The 20,554-nt window shown below is 39.3% G+C and overlaps 1 protein-coding gene across 6 annotated transcripts in view; it reads right to left on the bottom strand.

Annotated features, from left to right (window-relative positions):
* mpp2b (MAGUK p55 scaffold protein 2b) overlaps positions 1-20,554 on the bottom strand; it is a 37,090-nt gene that overhangs the window by 10,799 nt on the left and 5,737 nt on the right. For 2 of the 6 annotated variants that reach the window (XM_067488391.1, XM_067488392.1), the window contains exons 2-4: positions 18,454-18,533; positions 7,038-7,138; positions 168-320 (exon numbers count right to left, since the gene is read on the bottom strand). In XM_067488391.1, coding sequence (XP_067344492.1) covers positions 168-320; positions 7,038-7,138; positions 18,454-18,484 — 285 coding nt within the window. In that variant the 5' untranslated portion in view covers positions 18,485-18,533. Of the gene's footprint in view, positions 1-167; positions 321-7,037; positions 7,139-16,369; positions 17,751-18,453; positions 18,534-20,554 lie in introns of those variants that run through there. The other 4 variants (XM_067488395.1, XM_067488394.1, XM_067488393.1 and 1 more) reach the window with 3 other exon arrangements.

Genomic DNA, 20,554 nt, shown 5'->3' with positions numbered 1-20,554 from the left:
GAAACACATCAACTACTGTGGCTTCAAATCAATTAAATCCATGCCAGCCCAGCATGCCTCATTAGGCACGAACATCAGTTTGAAAAGCAATCAAAGGTTTAGCCTGAGTGCCTGTTAATTAAAGCTACAGTTTCCTGTGTTTGCTGTGTAAGCTCCGTTCTCCAAACCTGGAAGTGGGGCTCCTTCAGAATGCGGACCAGCTCTTCTGCCACCTGGCTCGTATGTGCGAGCGGGCTGAGCTCCTTGAGAATGTCCTGGACCAGCTCCACATTGTTCTCCCTCACAGCCTCGAGCTTGGGCTCCTCAAACCGCTCATGAGCCTGGAGTTTAGTGATAAATACAGTGGGTTACTTCTTCCGTGATGCTTTGACAGCCTGAGTCTATCCACATTATATTACACTGAACAAACTTTCAGTCTTTGAAAGGGAATTCAGTACATCAGTGCACCTTCACAGTGAGTGGTTACTGTATCTTGCTGAGTTATAATGAAATGTTTTCTGACTACCGCGAGTGTGTTTGTTTTGATTCACTACTACAGTAAAAGGGTGCGCTAACAAACAGAAACATCAACCTGAAACTAAACCCTGCTGAGAACACAGTCTGCACTCATAAATCCTTTCTGAAAGATACAAATACCAAGAAAATGAAACAAACTTGAGTCAAATCTTGTGCCCTGTAGGTTTTTCAGTGTGTGAGGAGAAACATCAATATTTCAGGGAACATTAATTTTTTACTTTCTCCTCCTCTGCTTCCAAGGACACATGGGCCTTTCCTTACTGGACAAGGCTTTCACACCTCTGCTCCAGGGTCACAGTTACAAAATGAACAATTTCATTCATTCCTGTCTGTTGGGTTTTTTTGTCTCATTGTGTACTATGGAGCAGGATTTTTCTGATATTTCTATGACAGAAATAGGTTTAATATTTGATACTGTTTGAGAAATAAACAAGATATCTACACTATGGTAGAAGCTGCACTGTACTACAAAGTGTACGCCTGCCGGAGCCTACAGGACTTCCACGCCTCATGCAAATTATTTACAGTGGCACAATTTGCACATGCACATCCAGTGATCCTGTATCAGAGGATTCACATGGTCAGGGGATCCCACAGAGGATTTGTCCGGTGGGACGGACTACTACTCTGGCAGCTACGACGTTTGTTTGTTTAGAAAGAGAGGAAGAATCCCTGCTGAGAGACAGGATATGGAGCATGCACGCACACGCTCACACAAAGACACACACATACACACGTGCAAATAAGATTCAGAAATGCCTGCACGTACACACTCTCATAGTAAAATCACCATGTAAACTTAGACATACTGCACACACAGGGACATGAGCACAACACAAACAAATTATTTCCACAAGGATGTAACACACACATACACACACAAACACACACACACCGAGCTCATCAGCCCTGTTCAGTGATACAGCATCTAGATTTTGCACATTTGGTGTTTTGGCAGAATTGTTTGTAACCTGATGGAGCAAGCTGTCAGTATCTGGCCCTAGGACAAAATGCAAGCATGGACACTTTGCTATATGATTATATATATATATATATATATATTATACATATATACATATACATATACATATATTATATATATGATTATTTAATAGCAATGGAGGTGACCTAACTGTGTCTGTTCTGATACCACAGTAATATTTGATGATATAAAATGAATCTTTACATCACAAATACTAAGATAAGCATGCTTTGTATCTCGGGCAGTTTTAGGTTATTAATATATAGAGTATAACAGAGACTAATTATTTAGCAATTACCCTGCCAAGCAGTGGAATTGTTGGCTTTGACATTGTTACAAGACATTGCTAATCTTTCTCCTCTCCACCTAGATAGCGCAGCCCACCTAGATAAAACATAATAGGCAGCCCTATTCTCAAGGCAAGATGCAAATGACAGAGCAGTGTTCTCCATGAGATATTTCTGACAGTTCTTTCTAATTTAGTTAGCTAGTCTTCTCATCTCCAATATTGAAAATGCGATTAACTTCTTGTAATTAGAAGCCATCACAGCTTAGTGGCTTGTATTTGATGAATGTGACTCTGATGTCCATCAAAGCTGATAAAGGTAAGAGGTTACTTAAAGTAAGACAATGAAATCTTTAAAAAAGAAAAGCTTTTTATTTTAGATATAAAAGCTTTAATTCACATGAAATAACACACACTGTTGCTCAAATTTGCACTCTAAAGAGTTTCAAGGCAACAGTCAAAGACATAAGGTCAAATTAGATGGTTACTCTATGGTGAGCTTGCAGTATTATATTAGATACATATGCATTAATTCTGGGCCTGCACTTTCAGCTAAATGTCAACAGCTGGCTGGAAATGGGATAATAAGTTTCCGAATTAGACTGCTTGCCACATAAAAACTAAATTGTTTTCCACAAGCTGTTTCGAATAAAACCAGAATTCATTGTTTTGGAAGCCATGTGGCATGACCTTACAAAGACTTTGGACTCTAATTTATAGTCTGATCAGGTAAATGTGATGGTGTTTAATTAGGTTAAAAAGAACAGGGTGCCTAACCGAATGTGTAAAAGCAAGGGTCAGCTCATTTTGCTCTTCTAATAGTCCTGATTGCTCAGTTAGATAAAGAGCCAAGCATGGAGTCTGTGCCACAGTCATAACCGATAATTGAGCACTGCGGAAGCTCTTTTTCACGATGATAGTTCCTGCTGTCAATGTCTGTTCATTGAGAGTCTAATCATGATTTAGATTCATTACAGAATTGTGAGCTGAATGCGTCATTCTGTAATGAGTGTGGTGCACTCAGCACAAAGTCCCGATGCCATTTGTACACATGAATGGACCCTTCCTATGTCCACCAGTCTTCTGTTGGTGTGTTCTTTCCTCTCTCAGCAACTTAAATGCTACTTTAAATGTTTATGCATCCACCATGGGGTCAAGAGAATCTATGCTGTTAGAACTTCTTTCATACCCTTTAGTGAGGCAACTTTATGCACGGCTTGCATCATTACATTTATGCATCATTTATGCTCATCAATACAGCAGTACCAACCAGAGCTCCCTCATACAGTACAAACACACACTGGCGTCACGCTCTTATACACCTGCTTGCACACATACATATACAGTTTTCTCCAGGAAAAAAAGGAAATCAATGTTAGGTGAAAATACAAAAACAAGAAGGAGATAGAAAGAGAAATAAAGATGGAAATAGGTAGAAGAGGCTGATTTTTGAAATGTTGGAGGCTTGTGATGCAGGTTTCCCTGCTTCTCCCTGTGGATCGCCCATCTCCAAATTAACTTAACAGAACTGCTTCTGGAATTCAGTCCTGCACAGCTTTTCACCTCCAGCTCTGGTTAAGTCTGGGAGGTAATCCACAGACCAAGGCCCCTAGGAACCTCATGACTACAAACTGCTTTCATCACAGTGCATCTCAGCTAACCCCAGCAGTGCAATGTTAGAAAGATCAATGTGGTTAACCATACGGTTAACGGCAAAGATTGAATTTCATGATATGATGTGAATTGCATCTATAGTTTTTAACTGTCATACATTTGCAGAGCAAAGCAGTAAAGTTTTTCGTTTCCTTATTGCTGCATTTTTTATAGAATGTAAAACTGTGCTCTTGGCAAAACATAGAGAAGGAAGACATCAACAGGAAAGATAGAACATGAAAAAAATGGGATGAAACTCTGTCTGAGTGTCTGCCACTGCTAAACCCCTTCAATCATCTTCCTTCACTTCAAAAAGCTGTATTCCATAACGAGAAACAGTGAGGAATTTCATCTAAATATCTGTTTTCATGCAGAAAGTGCAATTTTCTGGTGGCTTGGAAATCAGCTGGAGTCAGAGTTAGAAAAAGACAGACCATTCCATCTTAGAGCTAAAAGTGGAGGTTATTTAGCAAAGCAATTTTGACACACACACTACTCTACACTAGAATGGTTAAAGAATTGCAAGGATTTCAGATCCAAGTCCAGACCCAGGCTTCAGTGAGAAGCTGTGTTGAGACAAGAAACAAGCAGCTGATTGAACAGCTGCGTTCTAAAAAAGGAGTTGATTGCACATATTTTTGAGGCCAGTCAACACAATAAAAGATAACTGCCAACAATGGTTGAGTTTTCTTGGATAAAAGCATAATGTCCTTGGAATAATTCCACTCATTTGTTTCCATTCAAAGTCTGGCCATCTGCCCAAGAGATATCTGTACAAATGCCATTGATTTAAACAATGATCTTGTTATTTTTACAGATAATAATTAACGATGCATGGTGTTTGAGTATTGCTTTATTAAATGTAAACAAAAACATATGGATACATATCAGTACCTACTATAAACCAAATAAAGATGTTGAGTTAAATGATACAAAAACGTTTTTAGAATGAATAAAGAACCTAAAGATTGATTTTCTGTACTTTGCATTGATCACATAGTTTGCTGCTCCATCTGCTCTTGTCATCCCGGTCAAAAAACCAGTACTGCTTACTCTGATTGTTATTTAATCACTTGCTTTGACTAGCAACAAATTGTTGTATTTCCTTATTAAAATGACTGACAGGTGGGAAACAGTAAAAAAGTTAGTAGTAAAAATATAGACATCTTTGCTGCGTTGCTCCGTGAGACTAAAGTTCATAATTTAAGCTTTGATGCTCTTTTAACATACATGTGAAATAGCAGAAAACACATTACTTTTTTTATCAGATGACTCAAATTTAAGTTAGCAAAAGCATAAAATATATACAGTGCATCCAGAAAGAATTCACTTACTTTTTACAAATTTGCCTTATTCCAAAATGTATTAAATTCATTATTTTCCTCAAAATACTACAAACAATAAACCATAATGACAACATGAAAAAAGTTTGTTTAAAACCTTTGCAAACTTATTAAAAATAAAAAAAACACATGTACATAAGTATTCACCGCCTTTGCCATGACACTGAATTGAGCTCTGGTGCATCCTGTATCGACTCATCATTCTTGAGAAGTTTCCACATCTTGATTTGAGTTCACCTGTAGGAAATTTAGTTGATTGGACATGATTTGGAAAAGGCACACACCTGTCTATACGATGTCCCACAATTAACGGTGCATGTCAGAGCACAAACCAGGCCATGAAGTCCAAGGAATTGTCTGTAGACGTCGAAGAAAAGATTGTATCGAGGCACCGATCTGGGGAAGGGTGGAGACAACCTTCAGCAGCATTGAAGGTCCCAATGAGCACAGCTGCCTTGATCACCTGTAAATGGAAATTTGGAACCACCAGGGCTCTTCCGGAAGTGGGCCGGCCAGCCAAACTCAGAGAGAGAAGGGCCTTAGTGAGGGAGGTGACCATGAACCCGATGGTCACTCTGAAGGAGCTCCATCATTTTTCTGTGAAGAGAGGAGAACCTTCCAGAAGAACAACCAACTCTGCAGCACTCCAATAATCAGCCTGTACGGTAGAGTGGCCAGACAGAAATCCCTCCTGAGCAAAAGCCACATGACAGCCTGCCTGAAGGACTCTCAGACCATGAGACCATTCTCTTGTCTGATGAAAAAAGGTTGACCTCTTTGGCCTGAATGCCAAGTGTCATGTCTGGAGGAAACAGGCACCGCTCACCACCTGGCCAATACCATCGCTACAGTAAAGCATGGTGGTGGCAGCATCATGCTGTAGGGATGTTTTTCAGCAGCAGGAACGTGGAGACGAGTCAGGATTGAGGGAAATATAATTGTGGCAATGTAAAGAGACATCCATGATGAAAACCTGTAACAGAGCACTCTGGACCTCAGACAGGGGCAACTGTTCATCTTTCAACAGGACAATGACCCTAAGCATACAGCCAAGATAACAAAGGAGTGGCTACGGGACAACTCTGTGAATGTCCTTGAGTGGCCCAGCCAGAGCCCAGACTTGAACCCGATTGGACATCTCTGGAGAGACTTGGAAATGGCTGTGCACCGATGCTCCCCATCCACTCTGATGGAGCTTGGGAGAAAATCGGTGTGCCAAGTTTGTAGCATCCTACTCAAAAGACTTGAGGCTGTAATTGGTGCTAAAGGTGCTTCAACAAAGACTTATGTACATGTAATTTTGTTCTTTTTAATAAATTTGATAATTGAAGATTATCCACAATCTTCTTTCATGTTGTCATTATGGGGTATTGTTTGTATTTTAAGGAAAATAATTGAATCCATTTTGAAATAAGGCTCTGACATAACAAAATGTGAAAAGTTGGATGCACTGTTAAAGTAGATACAATTGAATATTCAGTTGCAAATCCCTTAATTATGGTAAATGGATCAAGCCTATGACACTCAGACATCAAGATGTTGGTTTCTTCTTTCGGATGGTTCCTTCACAGATAAGGTTGTATGGTTTGGATCATGAGCATATCAGCAAAGCTTTTGTTGCCTATGCAGCGCGAAACTGAGCAAAAATATGTCACCAGATGCCTGTTTAATTTGCATTTTTCAATTTATGAGAAAACAATGAAGCAAGACCATTAACATGTTAATGTGATTGAACTTGATGAATTTAAGATGGCTTTTTAGGATAATTATTGAAAGCTGAAATTTAAAATGTAAATTTATAGACGGGTGTGAATTTCAATTTTCCATTTTGCAGTGTCTTGTTAACAACACCCCCCCTAACACATGCAAATCTCTGTGAAAACATAATCATTTGTTCTGCACTATATGTCATTTGGTATTGCAGAAAACTGTAAATGCAAATGATGAGAATTTAATAAATTATTTTAATTTTAAAGGCATGTGTGCAATATGCATAAATGCAGAGCTACTTAACACAATGCATTCTAATTGAAGATTGCAAGAATAAAATATGCCTATTTTCTTCAGTGATTACACTAACAGACATACACCTTTATATCTCTAGCCTTTATCTGTGGTGAAAGGTCTGTAATTACATTAAATTACTTTCTTATACACTTATCCATCGCCTGTGCAACAGAAATATCTAAATTTCCTACATGACTTTTCACACAACACATTTATTGGTGTACTGCATACTGCATGAAGTTGTTCTCACCACTGGGCTCTCCATGATGCCTTTGAGGAAGATGAGGTCCAGGTCATTGGCAGTTGTAGAGCTTGTGCTGTCACTCAGTGTGTCCAGGGCCTGATGCATAGCTACACACACATACGCATGCACACACATACACACACGCATACAGACACACACACAAAGAACACAGTTTATTTCAATCCCCTCCCCTTTGTATTCGACAGTTACCCATGGGAAATAGATGGAATACCTCAAAAACGCAGAAAAAGAGAGAGAGAGAGAAATTTTAAAGCAGTTCAAACTACATGGTTGAACGACAGGAGGTTGAAGGAAATATGAGGGGGAGCAAGGAGAAGGCAGAGAGGTGGGAACCGCCTAACATCTTTTCCCAAGCAATTTCACCTCTGTCAGTCAGCCTCCTCCTAAGTCTGTCAGAAGTGACAATATCTTTTTCCCACGACTCGCAACTTCCTCCGTCCTACACACATACACACACACACACACAACCACAGCAGCTTAACAACAACAAAACTGCTGCAAGAATAATTTGCACATACAGACACAAAATAGGTATATTTTGTGTATCAATGCAGTACACCTGAACCCAACCACATCGCGTTAGGGACTAGCTGGGACCAGATGTAGATTGTACCTATAAATTAATGGTTCAACTTTTTTTAGCTTTCTATAGGTTGAGGAGCAGCCCTAATGATAAAGCTAAGTAAGGGAGATAAGGGAATTATGGGTACACGGGTACACGGGTCCTGATCTCAAAGATGAACAATCAAATTACTAAACCACAAACATCGCTCAATAAGACGACCCATGAATCGGCAGTCGCTAGGTGGCATCAATAATTTAATGAAGGTCAGGGAAGGTTCAGTCTGACTTCACTGATAGAACATGACACATTAAGGTATCAAACACACTGACATCACCTACCAGCAGGCATTAATCACAGCAGACGTGACAGTCATAAGAGTGGGCATTTTTATTCAAAGGGAGCATTTGTCTGCCATAATTTACTCAGCAGACACGGGTGCTTTTGTTTTCTAAGCTAAAAATAGAAATCACTGGCTTTTAATTTTTATGGGGGAAGCAGACTAGTAGTCCACCAGAGCTCCTGCATGACCCACTTCGGCTTGTGCCCCAATAAGGGCAAAAGGAAGCATAAGAAGGGGCCTGAGGGGCAGGATGAAGCAAACTTAATATATGCAAAAATGCATTCTGAACCAAAAGTCATCCAATGTAATCAATAACAAAAGAGCTGTCAAACCTAACTAGCACCAATGTTTAAGGTTACAACTATACATATACAGTAATGCGAGTGTTCAGCCGGGCTTGAATTTCAGCGCAAGCGATTAGCTTCATGTTAGTTTGAATGCGATCTAGAAGATAAAAACAACAGCTGCCTTAAAGGAAATGATAAGACCAGCATGGCAACATGCTCTCAATGACAATGCTAACACTGATCTTTAGCAGGCATAATGCTTAACCTTTTCACCATCTTACTTTAGTTTTAGCATGGTTACATTAAGCGATTAACACTTAAGTTAGTAAGTTATTTGCTCTGCAGGGAACCAGAAGTATTGAAAATAAATATTTGACCTGATGCTGTTGTTGGTACAAGCAAATGTAAGGACAGTTATTACAGTTCATCCTGAACCAAATTACACACTAGTGTGAATTATTCTTTATTATTCCCTTATGATGGTCCCTTTTATTACTAAACTCAGTATTTCAAGTTGGTGCAGGTAGATGGGAAAACACAGGGTAGCAAAGAGAAACATTATGTTGTGTAGCAATCATGGTTACCAAGGAACATAGGAGGGTGTGTGCGTGTGTTTGTGTGTGTGTGTGTGTGTGTCGTCTATTAAGAAGCTGGCAAATGATTTATGTTTCTACTGCACAGCACAGAGTGCGTTTTTATTTTGTCACTGTGCTTAAAGTGAAGTAATGAAGTAATAGATGTTTTGAAAATGAGACAAAACCTATTTCTGGTGTATTTCTGTGCTGGTTTAATTATTTGTACATGTGCACTTATGGTACAACCATGTACAGCCAGTCACACAGACAAGAAACTATCTCCATCTTGGCTTTCACTCAAAAGAAATACTGATTAAAAGAGAAAGTCAGAAAGGCAAGAAGAACATAGGAAGATGACCTCAATGATTACACAGTCCATCCGCCTTCTCTCTGAATAATTTGATAAGCAAATTAAATAGTTATTAGAGTCTTCAACAGTGAAGTCTTCTTCCTCTTCTATTTCCCTCTTAGACCAGCTCTTTTCCAGGGGAACAGTTGCCAGACTTGCTCCTGGCAGACATTATCACACCAGCAGTCTCAGCTTGCAGGACACGCAAAATTATCTTTAATCAACACAACTGTACACCAGTTTTGTTGCCACATCATTACTTTTCTCAAATATCAGCTCATCTTTGCTTTGCCATGTTTGATCCATATTTTCGCTTTCCATCACCCTTCGCTCCTTTTTACTATTCCTTGTTCTTTTTTGGAGCGGAATTTATTTCTCTTTACCTTTAACTTAGGATTATAGTTGGTATGAATATTTCCTCTCTTCTTGTAATAAACCGACGATGGGATGCCTTCAGGTTCGGTACAGAGTGTAGGTCATCCATACATTGGAAGCACTAAGTGTAGAATTTTGAGATCTTTTTAACAGTTTAATTAAATTATTAATTGGTCATTAATATATTAAAATTTGTTTTGCCCTTTATTTGTTTACCAGTTTTTTAGTTTTTAATATGATACCAGGGAGCGGCTGTAGCTCAGTTGGTAAGGCAGTCGTCCACAGACCACAGGATCAGTGGTTTGCCCATTCTCTGGGCAAGACACCGAACCCCCAACAGCCCTTTCCCATTCCCAGCTCTGCAGCGCTGTTTCAAGCCCGATAGAAATTGGGGAGAGTTGCGTCAGGAAGGGCGTCCGACTAAAAAAAAAAAAAAAAAACTGTGCCAAATCAACATGCGGACAACGATCTGCTGTGGCGACCCTGAACTCACGGGAGAAACCTTATGTATAAGTGGCACAAAAAACAATGTATTAATTTGGCTGGTAAGTAATATGCTGGGCCAAGTTTTTTCCATGTACCAGCCACCTTACCTTACAGAGCCAAAAGGCTAATTTTAGACCCAGTCTGGTCAAACAATCTTACAAAAAGCTGTTTCTCCACATTGCATCAATGATGCAAAAAACACCGGAGGGAAGAAGTAGTCTTTCTTACTATTAGATTTTCTATGATATTTTTATTCTTTGGTAGTCCAAGAAAGATCATGGGAAGGTGTGAGAAGGACTGGAGAATAATACCCATTTTCCAGTGCTCAGTATGCCTGGGGTCGTTCTATTATTCATAAAGATTATTAAAAATCCAACGTGTCCTCCTTCTCGGGTCTTGCTCACTTTCTTCTCCCTACACACTCTGCTGTATATAGATAAAAGGGATTGCTTTGTTCCCTTCTGTTTTCTTGACATGTATCAAAATAAAGTGAGCAGAGGATTGGCCAGGCAGGTCAAAGTTCAAACAGGAACAAGTCTAAAGTTCAAACTAAGATGCTGTATTTACCTGCTTCTTTTCAAACTAAAACTTTCTTTTGAAACAAATTTCCTATCTAGTATTTAGGTTGAGTACATCATTTTGTATTTCCATCCTGCCTTGCATTGACTCTGTATAGGACCATCAGGACCAAACAGTACTTTCTCACCACCAACAGCAATTATTTTTCTCCGGGTTATGTGTCATAATAGTTGTATACAGACATTTGTGTAATAATATACAGTACTGAGGTCTTTTTCATCCTCTGAGCTTTTACAGGGGAGAACTGATGTGGAAATCATTTTTCACTTCACTGAATCTAAATACGCCACATTACATAATGTAAACTGATACCACTAGAGAACTTCTATTTAGCAGGTGAAGGCTTAAGAACACAAAAAGTGAATCAGGTGACCCTCTGTGACATGCACACTGAGTATGTTGTATTCTCTAGTGACTGATCCATAGGCTTGGGTTCTCAAACCTGGTGGATGCCCATATAATCGGTATCTTCCCAACCAAATCTCAATGCAGATTTCAGTGCAATGCCACAGCAGTTTAATATTTGTCCTCTGGTGCCCAGAAATGGAAGTAACAGAAGCATCACTGCAAGTGCTATGAAGACTTAGCTCTAACATTTGTGCTGATGACAGCTGACGCCTACTATTAGTGAATCTAGCAGCAATCCTAAATGGGGTTTAAATGCCTAGAGATAGGATGCAAAGAGATGCATCATTTTTAACAGTGTGTGTATTCCAATGCCAAATCAGCAATGTGCAGCAATGGAGACACAACAATGGATCCCAACAGCAGCCTTTACTCACGTTAGTAAAAAACGCAGATGCTGCATTTGTAACGTAGAAGATTCCTATAACCTAAGCTCTAACAAGGGACAGTTGTAAAGTGGTTGATTTCTCAGCTCATTTCTAATATAATACAACAAACTCACACGTGTGATGGCATCAGATTGTGTCTCTACGTGTGTTGCGTTATAGAAGTTGTTTCGTGGGGCAAATCTGTAACTTTTAGGTTTCAAGCAGTGTTCAAATTTAGACAGAAACTTACAAGTCTGTTCCCAATTCTTTCAATAACCTGAAAAAAATTGAAAATAACTATGAACTTTTCTATAAAATATTAAAGTAATAACATTAAAGATCTCTGTTACTTGACAACTTGGTTTGGAGAAAAATAGCAGCTGGTGACAATGGAGTTAAATCTAACCACATACTGACAGCGACTTAATCCATTATAATCCATCAGCATTTATTGGTTAATTGTACATATAAATAATCTTTGAATCTTTAAAATAAAATAGTTACTAACCGTTGTGAGGTTGCCTTTCAGTATCAGTTCAGGCACCAGCACAATCTTTAAAGTATCGTTTTAGTAAGTATCGAACCGATCCCACTCCTACCATTCCAGAAAAATGTTGTAAAATGTCTTTTCACGCTTCAGTGCATCTTATTTTTAGCCTATTTCACTACTGTGCATCTACTGTTTTTAAGGTAAAAGAGGAGCCTCAATAGAGCAAATAAGTAATTATGACTAAAATCTTCAGTTCCCAAGAGACTGAGATGGTGCATATAAAAGTCATTAACTGCTTTGTCACCCATGTGTCATTCTGCTAAAATAACATACTGTGCTGGCCCTCTGTATCACCTCTAAATAAAGATTACCAGCCTTTTTACTATAATGACAGCAGAGGACATGTAATCACACAGAAACCAAATTAAAGGTGCTTTTGTCTCTGAAGTCTCATCTGAGCGTCAGTTCACCTCCGAGGAGCATTACAATTAAACTCAATGTCATGGAGGCAGCCAAACAATCTGCGCTGTTATTGTTTGTGGTTAGAGCACAGTGGGGGAACATGAACCTCTTAGCCAGCACTTAGCGAAGGTTGTTCTGTTGCTATGGAGCAGTGGTTAGGGAAACACAGAGCGGATGGAGAGGGAAGCTGAGGGAGGGTGGAAATGGAGGAAGATACGTGGGAGAAACAGTTGTGGTCTATGCCCAATCCTCATGGGATCTTGCACACAGAGGACTACAGTATGCAGCTGACTCTTTCCAGATCCAGTTTGAGGCTATCAAAACAGTCTAGTCTGATGCAATTTCTTGAGATAAACTATTTTTAAAAAACTGATACAGTAAATAACCTAAGCTAAAGAAGAAAAGCAACTAAATTACATACAAACCAGTAATGTGCTGAACATACACTGGCAAAGTGGATGTTGTAGCCAATATGAGTTTGACTTATAGTATCGCTTAAATGTGATTTTCACCTCAAAACCAGGGCTTAATTCAAGTAATCAAGATTACTGCTATGACTTATATTTCTATTAACTTAACTGGTTCAATTGAATTTTACTATGTGATGTTTAAGTGAGCACAAAAATCCACTTAATGCTCAACACTTCAGATTGATAAACCAAAGACATTGTTAAGTATTAATGTGTTACAGGTAGCCTAATATGTGGCATTAAAAGATGTGTATTAGTATTATTATGTAGCCTAATACAGGGGTGTTTTAATACAGTGTGTGTTAATTGATAATTTCCCCTATGTGTGTGTTACATATATCAGCTAAAAATACTGAAAGACCTGAGTATTATCCTGTATCTCCAAAAAACTAGTTGAACCTGAACATGTAACTCATTATACAGCCAGGACAGGACAGACTGATGCTGGTTAATCAGTGCACTTTGAGTGTTTTGCTTTTCAGTGACTCTGCACTAATGGCACCTGCTTTGTCTTGTGAAAACACAGACAGATTTTCTCTGTCAGTCTGCTGTTAAAAAAGTGATATTCTCAGTTTCATGACTGTTAGAAGTTACTGCAGCTTTTTTTCCCTCCAAGTCTAATAAAGAACCGAGAAAGAGCATTTTGAGGATGGCATTGAAACTATTTTAAATTGCCAAAGTCACCTCTATATAATAAAACACTCATGGGCCTTGGTGGAGATTATTAAATAATTTAAGGATGCTGTTACATTTGATTCTACTTCCTGCTCTACAGAAAAATATAATTACTATCATTCCCTCAGGTGGAGAAAGATGAATGTTCAGGACAGTGGTGGAGAAGTTCATTGAATTGGAGTATATTCCATTGTGGGTTATACCAAATCTGATTAATCATTTATGACTGAAGTTTGATTAAATTGTCCTTATGCTATGGGATTCTCTCTTTTCATTATGACAGACTTGCAGAGTGCAATCAGCACGTTCCTCAGTTAACAATGCAACATCAGATCCACTGTGTACGTCCTTGTGTGGCCACCCTACACTATATAAATCTAACTTATATAGGCTTGCCTTAAAAATTTTAACTGTTTTCCCTTCGGGTTCACATAAAAATCTGAGCATTGTAAGTGTCAAAGTACAGTCAGTTTAACTCCTGCATTTAATGTCCGTACAGTTACTGAGGCCGGGCCTGAGGAAGTTCGTGTCAAATGACATTTATCAAGACTGGGATACGATGTCACAATGATTTATAGATGGTGCTATTTACATGTAGCTAATTGGACATCTTCTGCGGTTTAGGGTGGGAGGAGCTATACTTAAAACTATTTGAGGCCAGTGAAGTCAGACAAACAAAAAACATTTTGAATGTTTTTAAAAGGTAAAAATGTACCCAGTAGCTTTTTTTGTTTTTTTCTGAGTAATACCAAGAGTCTTGCTTTTGGCAGCATACAGATCCCAAAGACCTACGCCAAACTGGATTATTGTATTCACTTCATTCATTTAATAGCAAAAATTAAGACATTTGTCAGGTAAAATAGTAGTTTTCAGTCCACTTTTTGTGTCAGCCCGATAAGGCCATTTAGCATCTAGGTCATCATCCTTTAACTACTTTGTACCCATGGAAAAGGCTGTTTATTAATTAATTATAACTGTTTTTAAAAATAATAATAATTGTTATTGCCCCATGAAAGGCAACATTTCTGGCGGAAATACTGCAACCCTGACCTCTCTCTTGGGCACGAGGGACTTTAAAGTTGCCATATAAGCCAAGCTATCGTCATGGTGATGCGTGCTCCAAGCTGGCATGGTATGGGAGTGGGCTTGAGGGCGTTATTAGCTGGCTGAAGGTCACTAACAACACTTGATATTTGTTGGCATTTTGCAAACGGGCCGCAGCTGCCATTACACCCCATGTCCACAAAGAGTGTGGCTAAGGGATGATTCCATGCAAAGTTTTGGTGGAAACTAACACAATATATTAACTGCAATTGCTGTTATATGACATTGACTGTACATCTGGTTTTCTCGCAGCAGTCAATGATGGAGCAAACAGAGATCGTCAGGGTGTGATACAGATGAAATAATTGCCAGTGTCACCACATTATCAAATACCCTCAGCCAGAACAGAATTAAATTGTCCCATTCTCCTGAAACCAGCGATTATCTTTGACAGCCTAATCCTACCAACATAGTGTACTCAATGATCCATCATCTGTGTTTGAACACTGCTTCATTAGTCCAGTAAGCACACACAATATTCCTCTCTGGTAGTGTGAGGGTTTGATGGGAAATGACTGTGTATAGCAGAGTGTATGTGTGGGGAGGAGGGTGAAAGCGCAAAAGCCACAGAGTTTATATGAAGGTTGTGAGTCTGACACTTTCATGCATGCTGTCACTGATCAGAACACTGTTGCATATGAATGACCCCCTACTTACTCACCAGGAATGTACAATGCACTACAGGTCCCCCCCTGCCCCCTTTCATACAGATATCTGCCTGCCTCTTACTCTCACACATCCATTACAGACTGCAAACACATGCATGCAAGCACTCTGGACTGATAGACAGGAAGCAAATGCTTTGACAGAAAATGTGATTCATTATGCTTGTCACTACTGTCTTGTCAAGCTATGTTACAGAGCAGATATCCTATAACTTGTTATACACTGTGACATGCAATAGCCTTGGCAATATTGTAATGATGCTCCTAACCTTGACTAATTTAACACGACATAGTGAAAGAGCTGCCTTAATTCTTATCTTCACACCTGGCAAACATAAGTATATGTATGTGTATAAATAAGTATGTGTCGAACAGGCCACCCCACAAGAGAACTGATTTGAAATGATACACATAAAAAAAAAGAAAGGATATAAACAGATATGGTCACACAACATGGTCCTGTGTAGTATGCGACTCCATGCAATAATAATGAGCTCAATCAATTATAAAAGAAGGATGTATGGTACTTCACACTTCATGCTGTGTGAACAAACCTGTCTATTAACACACTTGTTTTCACTCAGGCTCTAGCTCATTTAATGACTTCTTATCTTTTTGGATTCTTTACTTATCTCAATGTGAATTCCTCTATCTCTCACCCTGTCTTGCTCTCAGTTTGACAATGAGGCGTCTATTTCTAAATTAAATCAAAAGAACAGTGTGGCAGCTTTTTACTGTAGATTTAATATCCTTTAGTGAATATTTAGAAACACCTTGCAGTCTTTTTACATCTTCCTGCCTGTGTTGGTTGTCTGCTGCCTCAGATTCCTGTACATCACATACTGCCCTTGGTCCTAATGTGTCTTTGGTCATCTTAAACACACTCGAGGTCTGAACCAGCACATCAGGAGCAGGTGCAATGGAAATTTCAAAAAGCATTTAGCCCTCAATTACCGACATGCACATAAGGAATTTTGACTTGCTTAGCTGCAAGTGATCCAACCTTAGATGTCCAGCATACCTTTCTTAACCTGCAACAAAATATTAGCCATAGAACTCATCTTTTCTATGAACCAGATTTCACCCCTGACACTCTCAACATGTACGGAACTGTGTTCTTACCTTCTTCCCCAAGCTTGATTTCCAGGCCCTCCAGGGAGTTGGCTGAGTCCCCCTCTTCCAGGGACAGCCTTCCAAAAAGGCTGCCAGCCATGCTGAACAACACCTCACTACAGTGCACACACTCACAGCAGCACACCCAATACTGTATCTAAAGCAAACAGGGAGGTCTCCCTCTCTCTCAGTCTGTCCCCGATTCTCTCCTCTTTCTGCCAAAGCAACTCCTCGCTCTTTCCCCCTGCTCTTCACCTGCTCTTGATGTGAATGTGTATAAGCTATGCCCGGCTCAGTGTTTTCTGCATGAATGAAAAGGAGACGAGTGAGGGTTGTGGGCATGAGCAGAGGAAGGGGGGGGCGTGATGCTTTCTCTAGGAGGAGGGAGAGAAGGAGGCAATCTTTCCTCCAGGCTTCCATGTGGGGGTTAACTGGGGGAAAGAGCAGCAGGAGCTTGGCTTGTAGGAAGGAGGCTCTGTCAGGGAGGCAGCATGTAGTGAGCAGACACATACAGCTTATGAGTGATGACCCTCTGTATCTGACATCAAAGCCAGCCTTGTAAACTGACTACAAGTCCAGAACGGTTATTGGAAAATGTATATATGCTTTCAGTTTCTAACTAGAGGACAGGTATATCAGAGCTACTACAGGAGTTGGAAAATATCTAATTGTTTCAAAACAGAGCTAACCCTTCTCTAACCATCTCCAAGCCCATGTAAAACATAGTCTTGTTGAAATGCTGCGTGTTTACAGAAAAAAAGCCATGAGTTGATTTGGAGAAACAATTTACTCCATGTTACTAAAAATGCCAGTCATTCAGGTTCAGCCCTCGGCTAGTGCACAAATCAAGACAGACTGACAGCCCATTACAAAAAAACTCCACGCACATTTTAACTCCATGTGAAACTGCTTTTCCCGTTCTATCCTGCAGATGACTGCTGCAATTTATTACAGCATGAAAAACTAAAACGAAACAATACAGCTTGGAGTACTAGATTTGGCCTGCTGTTAACCAATACATTGAGACTCTTAATTTCCCAGAACTTACCCATCTGGAAACATGGCCATCAGCCAGCTTAGAGCTTAATATGGACACCTTTGCTGCTCGAACGGTAAAATACAATTCTACTGTTAGGTGAGATTCAGTTCTACCTTTGATGTCAGTGCCTTGGTATACAGATGGGATTTACTTTGATACAATGCCAACAACAGACCGTCAAACATTGTGATGCTAAATTTGACTTGGATTACAGCAACTCGGTGGATGAAAGGATGTAAAGTTTTTTTTTATACTGTTGGGCAAACAGAGTCATATATTCACATCTTGGAATCAGTTTAACTGTATCAGCCAGTTTGAATAGCCTGGGAGTTATTGCAAGCAGTTATGTTTTCAGATTTTGGACTTTCAGACACTATGAAGTTCCAGACTGAATGCTTTTACAACATATGTGCTCATTCCCAGAGACTTTGAAATACTAATAACTGGTCTGTTAACATAAAAATACTATCAAATGCCAAATCCACTTATAGAAAACAAAAAGCCTTCTTTAGATAAACATCCATATATTTCAAAAAATTTGAACTAGATATTTTTACTAAAAGTGCAAAGCTATGACCAATGCAAACTGGAAACAAATTACTTAACCTTTTGGATTTCACACCTGACTATCTCAGTCGATACTGATTGGTCATAAGCCCATAAAAGACTAATGAAGTGCATCTAAAGAAATTCTGATTGTATGTGCACACATCTATACCATTGGCTGCTAATGCAGGTTTGATGTTCATGTGTGCATGACTCGAAGTCGGCGAAGGATACAACAGCAAATCCTTTGAGGCATGACTGATCTAACACTAGAGTTTTAGCGCTCCATTAGCCAGCTCATTAAGTCACATTAGAACATGGGAGATGAGATACATGTCCTGAGTGCTGAAATAACTACAAACCATTCAGTATCTCCTCCCTCTTCTCTCTCTGTTGATATCACTCTCTCACTGACAAACACACACACACACACACACACACACACACACACACACACACACACACACACACACAGATGCCCTTGTCATAGTGAGACCAAGCCACTTACCAGAGTCAGAGCTGGATGTTGCCACAGGCATTTTAAAAATTGGTTCCTCCCAGTATGCTCCACAAAACTTGATATGTCAACTACAACGAGAGAGAGTACAAAAAAGAGAAGGAAACATTAATGAAGTATTGATTTTGAATATAAATGTTACATCCCTTGGTTGTCAGACGGCTGAGGCAGAAACAAGGGTTGCTTGTTAGGTTTAGGTTCTTCAAGTTAAACACACAGGGATCAATTTAAGTCCTAATGCAGTGATGACAAAACAAATCCTTTTCATTGACTTCATAGTCGAAGTCAATGGATGTACGCACGCAGCTCATTCCTAATTCGTCTAAATAAACTCCCACACAAGATAAGCAGAATCTAACTTTGTTAATAGCTAAAAATAGAATAGCCAGTTGCTCCGGTAACACTGTTTTAGCCGGTTTTATCCATCATGTCAGCTCAGAATACTATTAGCAACAGTTGGAAAGATTGACAGGCGAGTGAGTGGGCAGGCCAGCTAACATTAGCTTAGTGAGGATCTCTGTTGATCCTAATTGATCCATTTAACATCAGGCAGCAAGGAAAAGCAACAACTATTGCAGACTAAAGAATAAGAGCCTAAGCAATTATTGTCTTAAGATCCAAAACTAGCTGGTCAGGAGAGGAGGTGAGGGGAACATAAACAAAATGTCACGAGGAACAAGAGAGACAGACATAAGATATACTGCATTTATAAGTGGGAGAGAAAAGGGTAAGATGTCAGACAAAGAGAGCGAGAGAGAGCGAGAGAGGTCAAACAAGAACAACAGTGAAGATGAGGGATGAGGGAAGCAGATGAGGGAAACACCCTGTTATCTGAGGATACTAATCCCTTGTTGCTATGACAGTAACTTTCTATGGTGGAAGCAGTGCTGTGGTGGATGATCACCAACGTCACTACCGAGTCACTGTATGTATGTGTGTGTGTCTGTGTGTCTGTGTGTGTGTGTGTCTGTTTAAACATTAATCAGATTTAAAGTGATGAAGCATCTTCACATATTGTGCCAGCATTGAATGAATAACTATTGAATGAATTACAATAACTGGTTAAATTAGGGCCCTATCTGTAGTAAGATAAAGTGCTACTTTCTAAATGCTTCCTGTCTAGTCCTCAGTTATTTATTTAATAAAATTAAATAAATTACATTTCTTCCATTAGATAAAATCACATTTCTCTTTGACTAAAGGGAAGCTAATATTTCTAAACTGTCTCATTGGGTGATGTTTTCCATTAAGAAATATATTTTATCACTCACTTATTTCTTTTCCAGCCTCTCAGGTGTCCTTAAATGCACATATGAAGAGGTCGTCGAGCCCAGCGGTGTGTAATTTAATTCATATGCTTCTCAGTGCAGAGATCAAAATATTCCCAAATTCTATTTGTTCAAGTTTTGTGTCTAAGCATTTCATCAGCACATCCCGAGACAGCAGTTCAAACTTCTTATAAACATATCAAAAATATTGATCCACCCCAAAGAAGAAAGCCTGAATTGCGAATAAAGTTTTGGCACAGATCTTGAATTACCATACTATTTTTAATGCCTCCATGACCTTTCCAATGGTTAGAATAATTCAGGTCGTGAAGCGTTAAAGATGAACTACAGCTCAGAATAAATTGGGCATCTGTGTTCATCTTGTTTATTGTTTGGATCTTTCATATCCAACTCTCTATGTTTTGTTATTGTAATAAATCCAATTCTCTTATCTCCCAAAATGTCATATCTTATTTGGAACAGTACCACCTGAACTCAGTTTAACTGCTCCTAATACTTAAGCTTACACCTACACCTGCTGTTACCAGTATCACACTAAAGAATATTTTTAGATGCTGAAGGACCAAATGCTTTTGCAAACCTCTGATCTATGCGAATGAAATCTTTAATACCACATACCAATCCCCCAGCCTTCGCTGTGGCATCCTGCATTTGCACTGAAGATGACAGAACCTGTTAAAAGTATGGAGAGACCAAGCAGCAGCTTAGAAGTCAAAGCCAGTTGCCGCAGAGTTTGGCTACGCTAGAGCTAGTCTGACACACTGGGGAGGTTGGGAAATAGGAGGAAGAATGAGTAAAATTAG

Source organism: Channa argus, chromosome 20 (assembly GCF_033026475.1).
Source record: "Channa argus isolate prfri chromosome 20, Channa argus male v1.0, whole genome shotgun sequence".
Taxonomy (NCBI): domain Eukaryota; kingdom Metazoa; phylum Chordata; class Actinopteri; order Anabantiformes; family Channidae; genus Channa; species Channa argus.
The sequence above is the reverse complement of the archived record's forward strand: the minus strand, read 5'-3'. Positions and strand labels throughout refer to the sequence as shown.